General features: G+C 37.7%; 1 protein-coding gene across 1 annotated transcript; it reads right to left on the reverse strand.

Annotated features, from left to right (window-relative positions):
* Nucleotides 1–13,830: 13,830 nt before the first annotated feature.
* On the reverse strand, nucleotides 13,831–19,215 carry LOC129248908 (uncharacterized). Its single transcript, XM_054888519.1, has 2 exons — nucleotides 19,155–19,215; nucleotides 13,831–17,254 (listed from the first exon to the last, which is right to left on the reverse strand). The coding sequence occupies exons 1-2, from the start codon at nucleotides 19,213–19,215 to the stop codon at nucleotides 14,340–14,342; spliced, it is 2,976 nt and encodes a 991-aa protein (XP_054744494.1). The 3' UTR covers nucleotides 13,831–14,339.
* Between the last annotated feature and the right edge of the window lie 325 nt (nucleotides 19,216–19,540).

Consider the following 19,540-nt stretch of genomic DNA (forward strand, 5'->3'; position numbering starts at 1 on the left):
TCCAAGCTTCTTCAAATGGTTTATAACGGTTTGATGACTCATGCCCAGCTCTTGGCCGATGCTACGGCTGCTACTATGCCGGTCTCTTTCGATCAATTCAGCGATTTTATCGCAATTTTCGACGACAGGCCTTCCGGACCGTGGCGCATCTTCGATCACCTCTGCACCAGAACGAAAACGTTGAAACCATCGTTGTGCGGTGGAAATGGGAACTGTATCGGGTCCATAAACTGCACAAATTTTATTGGCAGCATGAGATGCATTTTTGCCTTTATCGTAGTAGTACTGTAAAATATGCCGTATTTTCTCTTTATTTTGCTCCATGTTTGCGACGCTATAACTCACGAACGACTAAAAGCAAACAACAATTAATCAAACACGTGTTAGCACGTGAAAAGAGCTTTCCAAAAAGCTCTAGCGTGAACCGATGCGACGAATACAACTAGAACTACGCGCTTGCAAAGACAAGCTTGCGGAAATACCGCAAGACTTCTTGGCCAACCTTATATTTAATTTGCTTCGAATTGTATTTATGTCTACGTTTACAATATAAATGTCGCAATTGCGAGGGCTGTTTCTTAACTTATGAAATATCCTATACTAAGTGTTATTTGTTAACTTATATATTAGGTGTTATCCAACTCAAGGAAGAAATATTTGATATATCTATATAATTGACGCTTACAACCTTTTTTGGGTTTTTGGCCGAGCTCCTCCTATTTTTGGCGTGCGTCTTGATGTTAGTGGTTCCACAAACGGAGGTACCTACAGTTTTTACCCGACTCCGAACGACAATGGTTTTTTATGAGAAGCTCTTCCATGGCAGAAATACACTCGGAGGTTTGCCATTGTCTGCCGAGGAGCGACCGCCATAAGAAAAAACTTTCTATCAAGCGGTGTTTCGTGCCGAGGTATCGACACTGCGCACTTCCAAATGATAGTCACACACCAACCCATTTGGCTACGGCGGTAACCAATATTAATTTCAAATATTAAGTGTATTCACTAGTCAAATGATAGAAAATGTTGTTCGTAATAGCCGTCCCAATGTTGAACCTCCGAGTGTATTTCTGCCATGAAAAAAGAAATTACATCTTGCTAAATTAACTATTGTTGATAAGTTATGTACAGGGTTTGATTGAAAAGTAATGAGCCTTCCCGCGCGCAGCGTCTGCCAAGCGATCAACCGAATCGGCTGGTGGGGAAAAATGATCGTTGGACCTTCCCCTTCCACTAGAAACCGGTCCCAGTTCGCTGGCAACAGCGGTGCAGTCAACATCGCTCCGCGCGTGAAAGCTGTTTTAAAAGTGTGTTAGGATTTTGCAGTGGGGAAAACGCAGCGATCGTTGGAGCAACGTTACTCGATCAAATTTTGCGTAAAGCTAAACAAAACGAGTACCGAAACCATTGGGCTACTCAAGGAGGCTTACGGGGACCAATCTCTGTCCAGTGCCCAGGTAAAACGGTGGCACAAGTCGTTCAAGGAAGGCCGGGAGGCGCATGCCGAAATCCAAGGTAAAAACCATGCTGATCATCTTTTTCGACTCTCGAGGCATCGTCCACAAGGAGTTTGTACCTCCAGGAAGCACTGTAAACGCGGCATTTTACAAAGAAGTGCTCCTTCGGCTGAAAAACCGCGTCGCCCTTCTGCAGTGAAAGGACCGCTACCAGCGGTGTATTGACCCTCAAGGTTCCAATTTTGAAGAATAATAGTTGTATAAGCCAAAAGGTTTAATAAAACTGCTTAAAAAAAATAAGGCTTATTACTTTTCAATCAAACCATGTATCTTCAAAGCAGCATAGAAATACTTCCACAACCTATATAGGAAGGCATCGATCTCAGATTGTGAAAATGTCCATCTTTCATGCGCATTACCCCAAAAAACGCTCTTTGATATCCTGGTTGAAGCTTTTTTTTAAGTTGTATTCCATATCGTTTTGGTCCTGGACATACCGAGCAAGTTCTTACTCATAAGCCCACCTTTTTTAAAACGAAATGTTTTTTCTACAAATTTTACTTTTCCTCCACTTTTACTCCAAATTTCTAGAGTTAGCAACCCAGTGTCTTGCTAAGGGAGCCGATTTGTCAAGAGCTAACGGGAAAGCTGTTTACTAAGCAAACTAATGAAATGTCGTCGGGAATTTGTTCATACTATAAGGCTGTGGAGTTCCAGTAAGGTGCTTTCGTTTTGTATTTTTCAACGGCTAATCTGATTTCCCAGATTTGCCTGTAGATTATGATGAAAGTGTAGCAACATTTTAAAGGTATGTATAAGACTTTAGCGGCCGCCGTAGCCGAATGGGTTGGTGCGTGATCACCATTCGGAATTCACTGAGAGGTCGTTGGTTCGAATCTCGGTGAAAGCAAAATTAATAAAAACATTTTTCTAATAGCGGTCGCCCCTCGGCAGGCAATGGCAAACCTCCGTGTGTATTTCTGCCATGAAAAAGCTCCTCATAAAAATATCTGCCGTTCGGAGTCGGCTTGAAACTGTAGGTCCATCCATTTGTGGAAGAACATCAAGACGCACACCACAAATAGGAGGAGGAGCTCGGCCTAACACCTAACAGAAGTGTACGCGCCAATTATTTATTTATTTTTTTTATAAGGCTTTAGCTAGCGTCCAACTAATTTGCGTGGGAAAAAAGCTTGTATAGTTACACGGATGAAAGCATGCCTGCCTATTGGAATTTAAGTGTGCTCTGTCCAATTCATAAGAAGGGTGATCTTGCAATCTGTACCAATTACCACGGGATTAGTCTTCTAAATATCGTCTTCTAAAGTTGAGGCCCACTATCAACCTTATCAGTGTGACTTTAGACCTGGAGAGTCTACCATCGACCAAATATTCGCAATACGCCAAATATTGAAAAATACCCATGAAAGGAGAATCGACACACACCATCTTTTCGTCGATTTCAAAGCTGCATTCGACAGTACGAAAAGGAGTTATCTGTATGTCACGATGTCTGAATTTGGTATGCCCGCAAAACTAATACGGCTATGCCAATTCATGATGTTGCTCAATAGGAGGAACGCCGTCAGAATTGGGAAGGAGCTCTCCGAGCCGTTTGATACCAAACGAGGTTTCAGACAGGGTGACTCGCTGTTTAACCTGATGTTGGAGAGGATCGTACGAGCCGCAGAATTTAATCCCTCAGGTACAATTTTTTATAAGAGCATACAATTGTTGGCGTATGCCGATGATATTGACATCATCGGCCTTAACAAACGCGGTGTTAGGGCTGCCTTCTACAAACTGGATAAAGAGGCAAAGCAAATGAGTCTGGTGGTGAACGAGGACAAAACGAAGTACCTCCTGTCTTCAAACAAACAGTCGGCGCACTCGCGTTTCGGCACCAACGTCACTGTTAACTGTTATGTTATCGAGGTTGTAAAAGACTTCGTATATTTAGGGACTAGCATTAACACCGATAAAAATGTCAGCCTCGTAATCAAACGGAGAATATCTCTTGCCCACAAGTGCTAAAGGGTGTTTTTTTTAGAGGTTAGGTTTTCAAGATGAAATAAAACGTATATAATTTAATGTTATGGCCAAGAATTTAGCTTTATTATAAAGATAAGGGTTTGCCATTATGTTTTAAAAATGATTTCGGGCAAGTGGCCGCCGCGGCTGGCTCGAATAAATTCCAGCCGAGAGGCCCAATTTTCGACCACTTTTTGCAGCAATTGGGGCCGTATGTCAGCAATAACGCGCCGAATATTCTCTTCCAAGACGTCAATCGTCTCGGACTTATCTGCGTAGACAAGCGACTTCACATAGGCCCACAAGAAATAGTCCAGCGGTGTTATATCGCACGATCTTGGAGGCCACGCCATAGGTCCACGGCGCGAGATAATGCGCTCACCAAAAGTTTCCTTCGATAAATCGATTGTTGCGTTGGCTGTATGGCATGTAGCGCCATCTTGTTGGAACCAAAGGTCGTCCACATCAACATCGTCCAATTCAGGCACGAAAAAGTCATTAATCATGGCTCTATAGCGCTCTCCATTGACTGTAACATTATGGCCGGCTTCATTTTTAAAGAAATATGGACCAATGATTCCCTCTGCCCATAGAGCACACCAAACAGTGACTTTTTGAGGATGTAACGGCGTCTCAGCAATGGCTTGTGGATTATGTTCACTCCAAATGCGACAATTTTGCTTATTGACATACCCATTCAACCGAAAGTGAGCTTCATCGCTGAACAAAATTTTCTTCGATGCGTCGCGCGAACCGAACCATTATTTTCGTAATAAATTTGCACGATTTGCAAACGTTGTTCAGGTGTAAGTCTATTCATTATGAAATGGCAAACCAAACTGAGCATAAATCAAGTGACAGCTGTCAAAAAGACCATCTACGAAAAAAGTAGTGCCAACTTGAAAACCTAACCTCTAAAAAAAACACCCTTTACTTTGGACTAAGTAGGCAATTGAGTAGTAAAGGCCTCTCTCGGCGAAAAAAACTAACACTCTACAATACTCTCATCATGCCCGTCCTAACGTATGGCGCAGAAGCGTGGACGATGACAACAACCGATGAAGCGACGCTTGGAGTGTTTGAGAGAAAAATTCTGCGCAACATTTTTGGACCTTTGCACGTTGGCAACGGCAATTATGTATTTTCGGTATTCGTGTGTCATGGCTTCCAAAATTTATATGTCTTTCACTGCAAGTTGTTATCTCAACGAAAGTTTCTCTATCCTTCGGAGGTCAAGCAACTCGTTACTTGATCTCTCTAAAGGCGATGATGATTAAGATGTCTTTCTTGTCTTTTACATCATTAGTGTTTACCGCATGGAATACATTTGTATCCATGCGTACACAAGAGACTATTTTTTTAATGAATAAAAGAGGCTTCATTCAATTTATTTTATTCAACTCATATACCTTTTAGGACAACTTTTACTGTCCACGCTCATCAATGAGAAGCATATAACTAAAAATTTTGAGGCACATATACTGCAAAGCTATTCCATGCATACACACATACATACATACGTTTATCATGCAAACTTATGCACATTTGTACCTTGCTTGGCAATTCGTGGTGGCAATACACTTTTTATTGCATCTAAGGTGAGCTACTATTACACACATGTAATTGCTCTAAATAGCCATAAAATAAACAAACCAAAAATATGTATAACCGACCTGTGGCAAAAAGAAAAAATCTGGCTTTATAGCAAAAGACAATTTCACTTTAGTCGCAACATTGTGTGTGCATAGCGCATACAGGTATTTGATGTCCAAATTCTTTTTAGTGAATTTTGTTAAGCAACAAATTAGGACTTTTTCGTTTGCAGCTACCACAAGCTGTTTACTAAGTGTGTACGCATACATACACATATAAGCCACCTGTGCTCGTGTGGCTGCTTGCTTGGTCGTGTGTCACCTCAAAGCTGCCATGCGATTGTAAGCCACACTTTCTTAGCTAAATGTGCGATCACGCTTGGTTTTCTTAACATTGTTTGAGGTGTTTGAACGGTATTCGTAAACATACATTTTGATTCTTAAAATAGTAAACATCTTTCGATTTGGATTGATACCTCTTTACGTGTTTGCTTCAGTATGAAAAGTGGCATACATTTGTTGGCGCTTATTTGCTTTTCAACTGCCGACTTTGATCTATAAAGAGTTAACAATTTTTTGTAATGGTATAAACTAGACCCGTGATTAAACTGTTTTATTGCTAGTGTAATAAATAAATATTAGAAAAAAAAAAAATAGAAAATAAAAACTACTCCATTAATTCGAAAACAACTTTTTGATGTAGTTTTGCCAATAAATGCCACATTCATTCAAAAATTGAATTAGCATTGATCAAGGCGCATCTATGTATTAAAGGTAATAGCAGTTGGCCAGCTGATTTTTCTTCGCCATGCATATTTGGATGTCAGCACAAAATGAAATGGCGAATAGCCGTTCTATTTTACATTACTCTACTTTCTTTTTTCGTGACATTCTAATACCATGTGCGCACTGACAGCGAAAACAGATTGAAAACGCGTTTTGTGGATTGTGAGCTCGTGACGTTTGCATTGGCCATAAGCGTTTTCGTTGCATATCTAACAGTCTTTATTTACATTTTTATTCCAAATAGAAAATCAAAATGGTAAATAACTTAATGGAATTCAAATTAGTGAAAACAAACAAATTAATTTAATTCAAATTGGTGATACAACAATAGCGCCGGAAGGAGAAGAATCGCGCCACAAATCAACAGCTCTGTGTTATCTGGTTTCGAGATCGATCGTTACCTGTATAAATTGAATATAAAGGGTTTTTCAATTGGCGCGGGTCGATTTTGGCGCCCTGTGGCAGCCATTTTGTTTTGGTGACATCTGTCAAATCTTTTGTTTATTATTCAGTTGTTTATGCCAAATCATCATGGCAAGTTACACGATTGAACAACACGTTCAAATGATAAAACTTTATTATCAACATGAGTGTTCATTAACGCAAACGTTGCGCGCATTGCGCCCATTTTTCGGTAGACGTGGTGGCCCTTCCAATTTCTTATGGCCCATATTGAACCATATGGACCTAGACGACATGTGGTTCCAGCAGGACGGCGCTACGTGCCACACAGCAAACGCCATTTTATTCCATTTCAACATCTACCCGCCCTGATTGAAAAACCCTTTATAAATACTTCAGAGTTGGGTATGTTCGTTAATAAAAAATTATAAAAAAAAAAATTCTTTTACTTCAATTTGTTTTATTTATTTATTTGCATTTTTGCTGCTCCATATGCAGTGCCATTTTCCAATAATGTGCTTGTTTTTGTGGGGCCCACGCAAAACATCAAATTGCGATTTCGCCCTATCCTGATCAAAAGATTTGTCCCCCTTAGGTTATGTTAGGGTAGTCAGGTTGCTTGTCTAAGACAAGCTACTTGGTGGCCCATTGTGATACCTATATTCGATTTCCATCCCCTAACTAAGTTGCTTAAAATACTTAGATCTTTTTAAGACGGTAAGAAGGCAAATTTCCCAGGTTCTCAAAGATATTGCCAAGATATTTGGCGTCGCTTGGTGTTTCACCGACTCGATTTCTTCTTCATCTTCACAAGTTCTGCAGAAGTCATTGTGAGATACCCCCATTCTACTGGCTAGGGTGCCAATAGTGCAGTGACCCGTTATAGCACTTGTGAGGATGCTGGTGGTTGATCTGTTGAATCCGAGCAGACATTTTGCCCTTTTAAGATTCAGTTTTGGCCAGAGCTCTTTGGATACCCTGAAGATAGTAGTCGGAGACCACTTTTAATTGGTTTCCACTATTACGCTTATTACAATCGCAGTGTGCAGTTCATTCAATGGATTGCTAATATATTATACTACTCGCTGAAGGTCAAGCTAAGAGCCTTTATTTGCACACTCATCCCCTCTTTCATTTCCCTCCACTCCAGAGTGGCCGGGGACCCAACAAAGTGTGGTGTTGTTTTGTTGGATAAGCTAGAGTGATCTCCTGTATTCTTTAACACATCTGAAATTGGCGTGTGCTGAGGACAGTGCCTTTATCACTGCTTGACTACCAACAAAGATGGTAAGGTTTGCCGGAGGTATGTCCAGTATTCTTATCTGCAACCATAGATTTCTCTGTACGAATTTTTCTGTATATATTTTGTTTTTGATATTTGTTAACCGGCAATCAAAAATTACAATGAAAGTCTAGATGTGTCAAGCAATGAGTACCATTTCGATAAATCTATCGGAAGAATCAACGCAGACTTGAAAGAAGTTTTCAGCAAAAACACGATTTTCCATCGAAAACCACATCTTTTCACGAAAACATGTCGATGTCGGTCCCAACATGGTATAATGTACAAAACATTTTTGTTGGTTTAGTGCTACCACCTAAAATAGATTCGCCTTGCTATAGATTATAAAAAATTTTAACAACACTCAATTTAACATAAATTTATATCCGTATTCCCTGAATAATGGTAAAATATATCTACCAAACCGGGTTTTTTCATCATTTCATTTTATCGGGCACCGATCAGAAAAAAAGTAAAACAAAACAAAATTTGTATCCCTGCATATACCACGCCCATGCACAGTGGTCCGACCAGAAGGCGTTGGCGGACAAAATTCAAAAACTCATTTAATTAAGCTGAAAATATATATTTAGGGCTTTTAAGAATCAGTGATGACGAATCTGACCTTAGTTTTAGCAAATTTTAAATTCATTGAATACTATAAATACATTTTTACTTCCGTAATTAGCTGGTGAGTTCATTTTTACATTTTTCACGACCCCAGAGAGTACCACGTGGAGGCTTACGGTAAGGTTATTCTCTCCTAATTTTTTTTTTTGTTTTTAGATTTTTTTTATTTTTTATTTTTTTTTTTAATTTTTTTTTTTTTTTAATTTTTAAATTTTTTTTTACTTTTAATTTTTTTTTTATTTTTAATCTTTAAATATTTTTTGTTTAGTTTTTAAATTTTTTTTGGATATTTAGCTGTTTTTTTGTTTTTAATTTTTTTTTATGATTCAGAATCCTCGGTTTCTGATGAGCTGTTTTCTGAGGCTGGATCATTTTTCAAATTTAAAAGCGCAAGAACCTTTTTTGAAAATGGTTTTGGCTTGTTTTTGATATTATAACTACATCTGATGAACAAAGCAAAGCATTTAATAATTTTTTTTTTTTAGTTGTCTCTTAATGCTGATGGGGCCTGTGATGTCTTTTACACAAAATTGCCATATGTAACGTTTTGCCTGTGGGTAAATGCACAAAAGCTACATTATTTTTAATTTGCGCAACTTTGCGCAACAGGTTTCAGTTTGAGATCATAGCTGAAATATGTGGCAACATCACTCATGTTGATTTCAAGTGGACCGGTGTGGACCACTCGAAAAAATGATCTTTAAAAAAAAATTTTCGAAAAATTTTGAAATTTCCAAAAAAAAAAATTGGATTTTGTACCACAACTTAAGAGAATTATTACTGTTCTATTCCGTTAATATATTCAATTATCTTTTTTCTTTTCAATATTTGGTTAACAATCAAATGGTAATATTTATTTGCAGACATGAAAATGAAACTCTTGTATGAAGTACGATTTGCATACAATTTCATGTTTAAAGTCAAAAAACTACAATGAAAATTTTTTTAAATTAAGTAATATTTTCAGAAAATCTGCCTTGAATATTTAAGAAAACATCTGCATTATCAAATTTTTATTTAAAAAATGTTGAAAAATTGAATTTTGTCCGGCCGCTGTGCCATGCCAGAAACATTCAAATATCAGTGAGTTGGCGCCAATACATATACAAAAAAACTCTTAAGATAGCCACAGCACAAACTTGCTTGTTCAGCCCACTTACTGTGTACGAGTGGGGGTGTTTGCGTGGCTTCGCGTTGTTTTGTCATTGGTTCAGAGTTGTCTTTTCTTATTTTTATTTCGCGATAAAATGCCGAAGCATTTCTCATTCGAAACCGATCGATAAAAAGACGAAATTTGAAATTACACTATTTTGAATATAAACTACACTTTTTTACCAATAAAATGTGATTGCAGTAAATAGTTCCATTACCATACCAGTCCAAACTTCCGATTTTTTACCTGAAATTACTGAAAAGTGATCTAGTAAAATAGAGTGCAATTGAAAAGGCATGCCATATTCTCTCTTCGTTAGAAGTTACCACGTTAGTGCGAGAAATTTTTGCTGCTAAATCCAGGTAAATGTGGCAAACGATAAAACATTCTGTAAACAACAGAAAACTACATTTTCTATATCCATATTAAGAAATAATAAAATAGTTAGGAAAATTAAGAAAAATAATCTGAGCTAATAAGTTTGTTTCAAGACACATTCATTAAAAATGGTGACACAAAATAGAAAACAAAGAATGAATTGTTTCACTCTGGGCTGACAGCCACATGGACACGACGAAAAAAAAAAAAAATAAATCAGCTGATTTACCGATACCACCTTTAATAGATTCGCCTTGGTTTGTTTGCATACAAATTTCAAATCGCAGTAGGTTTCTGAACAAGCCAAGTAACATCGAGTAAAAACGATGAATCAAAGGGTTCCAGGATTCCGACGAAATAACGTTTGCAAGGATAAATCGAAAACACAATCAGCATTTGAGCTAAGCGTTTAAATTGTTTACTAAACAAAACAGACAAAGCAGTGAAATTGAAATTGAAATTATTTACCAATTTGTATAGATTTTGAAGTGAGACTTCTTAGGTGTCGATGAACGAGCGAGAATGGAGAATAAAATTTCAAGGCCACGCAACGTTTTGGGCATTTCCGTTCCGCAAGAGAGAAAAAAGATATAACGTAGAGTAAAAGGAGAGAGAGAGCTATGCCTTATATATATCTATGATACACTTTAGGTTATTTTTCCTGAGTTTTTCCTTGTGGTTGCTAATTTCTAGTGAGAAATAACACTACCTACTTTTTGGCGCTTGTTTTTTAATTTAAATGCGCTGGCCTTGGTGCGTGTTTATTAATTTTCCATGGTTTGTAAATAAACTTTGGCATTCCAGTTACAGTTGTCGAAAGATAACATTTTTTAAACGATGTACAGAAGTGGTATGGCCAACATTAGACCGTTAACCGGCTCTAAGCGATTTTGAGATAATAAGTTATTTTGCTGAGGTAATCGGGAAAATTAAAGTGGTTTGCTCATGGAAAACCTGAAATTATTGCAGTAATATTCGAAAAAAAAGAGGTTGTCTGTAAAGTCGGTTTACTGACGATAGTTTAACGTGATAACGTCATAAGAAAATACTATAATAATTGAATGGTTGCATTTTTCAAAAGAAAATTTTAATTTTATTTGTTTGATAGATATTTTGTATGGATATAGAGAATGAGTTAACATTAACATAACATAATATACTTTAACATAACATAACATAACATAACATAACATAACATAACATAACATAACATAACATAACATAACATAACATAACATAACATAACATAACATAACATAACATAACATAACATAACATAACATAACATAACATAACATAACATAACATAACATAACAGAACATAACATAACATAACATAACATAACATAACGTAACATAGCATAACATAACATAACATAACATAACATAACGTAACATAGCATAACATAACATAACATAACATGCTGTTCAAGCAAGGTAACGACGCATGAGCAAGATAACGACGCATTTTTTGGTGCGTGCAGCCGGCTACATAGAATTATAAGACGTTATCACGTCAAAAAATAATAATAACATTAAAACAACAGGTATTATTAACAAACTTGGTTTTATTTTAAATTCTTGAAGTAAATCAAATTAATAATAATCAATAAGAAGGCATATGCAAATACAAATACGTGAATTTATATATGTACATATGCGCATATACATACACATATACGCTCAATTAAGTAGGAGAGAACAAGATGTCGAACGTTGCCGTTCGTTTGCTTTGTTTGCTTTGTCGTTCGTTCCGCGCTTTCGCTTGCAGTTCATTCAAGGTAACGGCAATGAGCAAGGTAACGGCAATGAGCAAGGTAACACTAATGAGCAAGGTAACGACACATTTTTTCGTGCGTGCAGCCTGTTAAATCGAATTATAAGACGTTATCACGTCAAAATCAGAGGCTACCTATTACTTCGTGCCGTCTGCACAACGACGAATGTGTGTGTGAATACGGCCGAAATTACTGCTTCGGGTGGCCAAATTTTGTAATATTTCATCCTTGATTTTTTACGATAAAACCTTACGCTCCTACTCTGAGCGATTTTTGTTTTTTGTAATTTTACTAGTTTTAGTACGAGGAATTCGGGATTGGACCTAAAAATAGACGTATTTTAAATCCGATCACCTGGAACAGTTAAAACTATATATACGAAGAAAGTTTGTGCGTGACTACCATTCATAGGGAGCGGGTTCGAGGTCTCAAGTAAACATTACCGGGATTTAATTATATTTCATTGCACTTCGAAAGGATATATACACGAGCTCGTACCCTTTATGGTGAAAGGAAAAGATTGCGAAAAATCTCGAGACTGAAAAATTACCTGTTTTAAACTATTATTTTGTACATATATATGCGTTAGTAAAATTTAAGGGGGGAAGCTGGTCTAGAGCGCAAAAAATGGGCATATTTTATGAATTTATTTTGACTCAACAAAGGAATCAATCGAAAATCTGTGAAATAGGTTTAATAATATAGCTTTCATGGTACAAATACAAAATTTTTCGTCTGAATTAATTTCAAAATGGCCGCTGTCCAGCAGTTCTCCTAAGGCGCCTTTTTTTCTAGTGGGTCCATTGTCGAAGACGTAAACTCCTTAATTTTTGTCCTGGATCAAAAAATAAAATTTTTTTAGTTTCTATATAACAACAGAAAGAGACGTACGTAGGATTTTTTCGATATTTTGTTTTTTCGCGAAATGGTGCACGTTTGAACAAAAAGTTACAATTTTCACTATAAAGAACGACATAAAATTGTTGATTAAAAAAAAAAACTATGTAATATAAATAAAAAATCCTACGTACGTCTCCGGAGAAAGGTATTTCGAATGTATTGTCAAAATTTCGTAAGAATCGGTAAAGATTTGTTCGAGTTATGTCTTCGGCCAGTTTAAAAAAAGTGATTTCGAGAAAAACGCGTTTAAAGTTGTAAATAGCGTTCGGGGCATACCTGCGAGGCACTGCCGTCGAATGAAAAATTTGGGCATTTAGACATTTTTGCTGGCATCCCTCATTTGGTATATTATTTCTAAGACCCTAAAGCACCTTTTAAGACAAAAAAAAATTTTTCGATTTTTTCAAAATTCTAGACCAGCTTCCCCCCTTAACTAAAACTATGGCTCTCATAATAAACTCAACATAATTATATTATTAGCAAACTGTTTCGCTATGGAGAAAGGGTTTCTTTGGAAAAAAGTTGAAACATAAAAATATTCGCACATTTTGTAACTTATTCCCATGTATAATATATACATTTTTTCTGTAATTTAATGTTGTTTCTCACACAATTTGCGAACATATTTCATTATCCATACAAATACTTGCATCTGTTGCCATTAACTATTACGATTTTTATTGCTCCACGTGAGGAAATGATGAATGTGTGTATGTGTGTAGCATTTTCATGTGTTCACATAGGTTCAAACACATATTGTATAATTTTATTAAAGCAGCGCTCGCCACGTACTCGTACATATGTACATTCATGTATTCGCTTTAATGCCCAAAATGATGAGATATGCGTAGTTGATATAAAAAAGTGAAATTTACAACGCAAACATAAATCACAGCGATAATGGGATTTTTTTTGCATGCTTTTTTTTTTTTTTTTTGGTTTAATCTTTTCATTTTATTTTTCTTAATTTCTCTTGAAGCTTAATAATTTAAATGCACTTTTAAGATTAGTTTGGCTTATGGCCTCATCTACATGGCAATAAACCCTCGAGTACGATCCGTCAAAAACGTAACAAGATTTCAATATTTGCGATGCGCAAGTACTGTGGTTAGTAGAGAATAACAACAGAACTTTTTTTCATGTACTTACATATGCACATACAAGTATGTATGTACTTACATTCGGTGGCTTGTTTAGTAAGCTAAAGAACGGCCGAGCAGTAAACTCTTACTTGGTCAGTGTTACAAACTAGTTTAATGGTTCATTAGGTCAGGTTATAATATGAAAAGCGAAAAGAAATCTACTAAAATAAACAAATTTCTTTTTAGTTAATAGTTTTGCATTGTTTTTGTTGCATTATATTTTTTATTTTATTTTTTAGTCTTAGCGCTTACAAATTCTCGAATTATAGTACATTCGTATACAATATTTTTAATCGTACTTTAACTAAATATATAATAAATAACTTACAAGCTAGCGAATGTGTTTTTAAAATTAATACATAACAAGTAAATTTGGCAAAATAGCAAGTTTGTCAGTTTGCATTAACGACACTCGCGCGCAGATCCCCAAGTCCATCTACATGCACATATCGCTTGACAAAGCGAATTAACTTTTACACTAAAGTGTAGTTAAATAAAAATTTATTACGCTAAACAAACGGAAAGACACCTATGCATTACAAATCTGCTAGTTCTAAATGCTTGTGCGCAATCACACAAAAATATGGTCTAACGACAGATTGCGAAATCCACGAAGTTTCATATGCTCATTATTCTATCGAAAAATAAGAAACTGGCAACACTCTTTGTATATCTTAGCTGCTTCAATTGACATTTCATATCACACCAAGTTCCTTAGCAATGTTCCGTTTCCGTTAATATTTGCAGTTCACCACATCCGTTCGTTTTAAATAGTCGTCATCGCCGTCGCCGTCGCCGTCTTTTTACATTACGTGCATCTATTGGGCAGCGTACACATTGCACTTTTTGTGCAGAAAATCAAACCTTTGCTGCAAGTCATCTTGTGGCCCTTCATCATACCCTGCGCATTTTTGTAGCAGACAAAGTAACTGCTCATCGAAGTTTGATCAGCAATTTTATCACCTTCTTTGCAATAGTATTTTCTCTTCTTCACCGGCGCTGATGTGGGCTTAGCCGTTGTGCTATAGACCTTCATAGCAGCTGCTTGCTGCACATACGCGTTCAGCATATCCTTCTCACTACTATCCTCGTGCACGCCATCTTCATTCGCCGCTTGTGTTTGGCCACCATATTTTTGCATCAAATTTGCAATATTTTCCGCTTTAATAGCTTGCTCTTGTCGACGCTTGGCATCCTGCCACGCTTTCAACGCCTCCATATGCAAGCGTTTATTCTCCGACACTGTATAGCTGCTGATAATTGCATCCGGTGAGCATACCGCGTACGTATGAGCATCACAAATTCGCGATTGTGCATTGAATGCGGTATATGGCGGACAGGAGTACGAGAGTACTTTGCCATCCTTTTTGCTACAGACATAGTAACGCGTACAGTCGGTGGTGTTCGGTTGGCGTACGCCGGTAGCGCAAGTGATAACTTCAACATTATTTAAATCACTAAGCGATTGTGATTGGCCGAGTAGTGGCAGTATTGAATTCTGAAAGGCATCGAAACTAATGAAATTTCCACCCATATTGACCAATTGGGTGCCATCGGCAAATGAAGAGGAGGAATGAGTGTTATATGGCTTCAGCTTGTTTGCGCCAATTGTATAGGGTGGGCGTGTGGAGCCAACACCCGCGGAGGGTCGCGGCATATAGGCGTGCTTGTTGCCACCACTATGCCCACCATAAACCAGCTCTTGATACTGATTGCTCATATCAGGTTTATCATTGTCATAGTTATAAGTGAATAATTGCGGCAGTGGTCGCGCTTGATTATCATTGTAATCATCCGCTTCGACTTCCATGCTCTCAATTGTATGACCATTTGGACGTACCTTGACTTTGTGCTTATCCATCTGTGGCGAGAAGAGTGATGGCCGCCCTAAACTCATGGGGCGCGGCAGATCGTCGTATTGTACCGTTGGATAACGATCGGTCGATTGAAACAGCTTATTGACGTTATTATCATTTAAGTGAGGACTAGGCGAAAAGTACTCTGTAAGTGTTGGTGATGTGGGTTCAAAGTGTATGGGGCGTATTGTAGTGGCGCCTAACTCTGTAGGAAATGGCGAAGGATATTGTGCAGCATAGCCGGTCGGTGACGGTGTAGTAGAAATTTGTGGCCGAGTTGTGGTGTGACTGATAAGAAATTTATTGTCACCAAAACTATTCGTATGGAATTGCTGGTGATAGCCGTTGCTTTCGGCACTGTTAAGTGGCGGATAAAGCCCTAAACTTTGGCCATAGTTGTCAACAATTTCCTTTTCACCCGAGTTTGTGGATGTCAGATGTATAGGTATTACGTTGTTGTGTATGATGGTATTGGCCGGCTTGTTATAACTGCTAGCGGGCCGGAGTAGCTGGTTATGTCCTGAAGGGTTATTGTAAGAATCTGTAAAAGGGCCAAACTTGCCGCCATTAGCATCATAATCTTCTTGTGGTTTATTATTATTAACGCTATTGAAATATGCTGCAAAGGGGTTTGCTTGTGCTTGGGTTTGAAAGGCAGAAGCGGGCAGGAAAAGTGGTTGTATTAGTGGTTGCGCGTAATATCCGGTGTTTGGTATTATTTTTGGTATGTTTTGTGTGGCAATCATTTGTTTAGACAGCTCTAATACAGTTTTCAAAGTATCTTCAGATATTTTTGGCGTATTGTGGCCATACTCAGACGTCTGCTGATTGCCATAATGTGGCAAAGTAAAAAGTACCGAACCCTCGGGACGATTTACCACAATTTGCGAATTCGCATAGCCCGTAGTACCGTAATGTTTCGGCAGGGTATTGGTAAGTACGACTTTTGTTTCTGGCTTTAATTTATTATCTAAATGCTCTTGTAGGCGTGTTTTATTTTTTGAAGGTATTTGGTATTTGGCATACACCATAGTGGACTCTGGTGGCGCTGTAGTCGTGGTTGTATCTGCTGTTTCTTTCGAATTCTTCTCAAAGGTAGGTTTGATCAAATTAAACTTGTTTTGTATATTAAAATGCGCCAAGAAAGCATTCAACTGATCGGGTCGCAATTCCGTTTGTTCCTTCTCGCCCTGCTGATATTGATCTTTCAGGCCATCAATCAATTGCGATAATCGCTGTAGATGTGCCGTAAGTTTGGGATCGATTTTTGACTTTTTCGTCGCTGTGTCGGGTTTAATATCATTTTCATCGTTTTCGATGAGCTGCCCCTCATGATGTTCTTCTGTCTCGCGGTTTTCCGCCCGCAGAAAACCATCTAATTCCATCAGCTCGCCAACACCATCACCACTAGACTCTATTAGGCTGTCATCGTGCTCCACTTCTTCTTCGCTGCCCACGCTGCTATCTATTATCACTTCCATATCATTTTCATTTGCGCCGTTCTTCAATGTGGTCATCGCATCAGCATCAGCAATAGTTCCGTCCTTATTATTTATAATATATAAATCTGCGTCTTTCATCACATTCATTTGTTGTGTTGTCTTCGTTGTTTGCATCTGGCCTTGACCTAATACCGCCGCTTTATTCCTCTCATTATCCTCTACCTTGCCATCGTGTGTGCTAACTCCCAGTGTGCACTCCCAGTCGTCGTCGGGCAATACGCATAAGCCAAGATTGTGTTCGTATATCAGGCCCGATTCGCATTTTTCTGGCACCCAAACATAGCGCTTGGAGGGTAATTCAATACATTTGTAATACGCCTCGCAACGTGTTTTGTGTGGGCGCGTCTTCTCCGGGCATGGCTTGCCTTGAAAATAGAAAGAATAGTAAATAATAGTAGATTAATAATGAAAATATTAGAATAAAGTTAAAAGTGCTGAATAACACAGTTCTTTCCCAACTTAAGCTTTCTTTTAAGATTATACGAATACTTTTCGAGCGAGAAAGTGTTTTAAGAACGTATAATGAGGGAGTGGATGGAGTATGAGAAACATTCTGGCAGATGTGATTTTTACATTTCTGGACTTCTGGGGATATCATTGTCCCTTCATTGTACACTTCTGTTAGGTGTTTAGCCGAGTTCCTCCTCTTAGCAGGTTTTTCAATAAGTTTTACGGTTCGATAAAAGAGGGCACTGCTACTAGCCTAAACTTTTTTTTTTTGTTGTATTGGTACACTCTTCATATAAACGTATGTGAAGTTTCATTTCAATCTGTCAATTCATTCTTTGTTTGCAAGCCATTTAGTACCGACGTGTCAGTGTATTTTCTATAAGGGAAAAAATCAAGTGATTGAATTTTAATTTTTGGAAGGTTTAAAAGCAACGAAAATTTTTGAACGAATGTTGAAAGTGTATAAGGATTTTTCGCCATCAATTAGTACAGTAGAAAAATGGGTTGCTGAATTTAAACATGGTCGTACGAGCCTTAAAGACGATCCACGTCAAGGACGTCCAAAAACAGCAACAACACCATAAATCGTAGGGAAGTACAGGAAATCGTATTGGAAAATCGCCAAGTAACTAAACGAGATTTAGTAGAAGCCTTAGGCATCTCATTGGGCAGTGTAAGCAATATTTTGACTGAAGCATTGGGTTTCAGAAAGCTGTGTGCACAATGGGTGCCGCATTCGCTAACAATGGAACAAAAACACATTCGAATGCGACTTTCTCAGCAACATTTAGAGCGTTTTATAAAGGATAAAGTGGATTTTGTGCAACGATTCATTGATTGAGACTTGGAACTATGACCATGATCATAAATCAAAACGGAATGCTAAAGAGTGGTGTGAGCTCGCTCTTCGGCTCTGAAACGAGGTGATGTCCAGAAATCGCCCAAGAAGGTGTTAGAATCAGTTTTTTGTGATGCGAAGGAAATTTTGTTTGCGGATTACTTACAAACTAGTAAAACAATAAATTCTGAATATTATTACAATCTTTTAGACCAGCTGAAGGAAATAATTCATGAAAAAAATCCAGTTTACAAAAGAAAAAAAATTATTTTTCATCAAAACAATACGCCGTGTCATAAGAGCATTTTGACAATGGCTAAAATCCATTAATTGTTGGAGCATCCATAGTAGTCACCAGATTTGTCCCCTATCAAGTTCCATCTGACTCCAGACCTAATTAAATGCATGCGTGGAGAACGTTTTTCATCAAATGATGACGGCATAAAAGCTGTGGAAGCGTATTTTTCCGCAGATTCTTGCTTCAGGGATTATTAAGTGTATTTCAAGCCATAAAATTGTGTTTTTTCTTATGGAACCGCAATACTTATTGAACAACCTAGTATTTGTAGCGTACGTCTTGATGTTGGTCCACAAATGGAAAGACCTATAGTTTTAAGCCGAATCCGAACAGCAAATGGTTTTTTATGAGAAGCTTTTTCATGGCAGAAATACACTCGGAGGTTTGGCAATGCTTTCCAAGGAGCGACCTCTATTAGAAACAACTTTTTGTATCATTTTGCTGCCTATGCACTCCCGAATAGTAGTCACGCACCAAGCCATTGGGCTACGGCTATTAAGCAAGTCTTAATTTTCGATTTTTGAGGGACAAATTATTTGCGTTTCATTGTCATTTGTTCGATGAACAGTAATACCTCAGATGTTATTTTTTAATTTTCATGATTTATTTATTTTATAAGTCTCCTTTTTGGCTAAATAAAAGCACACAGCTGCTAGGTGGCTGGTTTAGACTGATTTACACTGATTCTCTTTCTCGGATGCCACCGACCAGCCCCTTTTAACAACATTAAACGCCTTCATGATCCCTTATCGTTAGCTAAGTTGACTTGGGGTCAATTTTTTCAAGAGCAGTCCAAAGGCAGTAAAATGAGCTCCACGCTCTCTTTGCTCTCAAGGATATGGTTCGTCAGTGATTGTATGTGTTATAATATCAATTGGATATGGAATCCAAAACAAGTTTGATAAGATAGTATTTAGAAGGGCTTCTTTGATGGCTGATGCCTCTGTGTAAAAATATAAGACAAATATTTTTTCCTTGAGTAGGATATTACCTAATGCAAGGACTTTGGAGGGAGTTATTTGTAACTTGGACTGGTTTTCTTATCTTTTTTTCGGATTACTCCTA

The sequence above is a fragment of the Anastrepha obliqua genome, chromosome 5 (genome assembly GCF_027943255.1).
Source record: "Anastrepha obliqua isolate idAnaObli1 chromosome 5, idAnaObli1_1.0, whole genome shotgun sequence".
Classification (NCBI taxonomy): Eukaryota; Metazoa; Arthropoda; class Insecta; order Diptera; family Tephritidae; genus Anastrepha; species Anastrepha obliqua.

Coding starts and splice junctions, on each gene's coding strand:
- LOC129248908 (XM_054888519.1), bottom strand. CDS start 19,215: ATGAAGGCGTTTAATGTTGTTAAAAGGGGCTGGTCGGTGGCATCCGAG. Junction 17,255..19,154: donor ATCCGAGAAAGAGAATCAGT/GTAAATCAGTCT, acceptor TCTATTTTCAAG/GCAAGCCATGCCCGGAGAAG.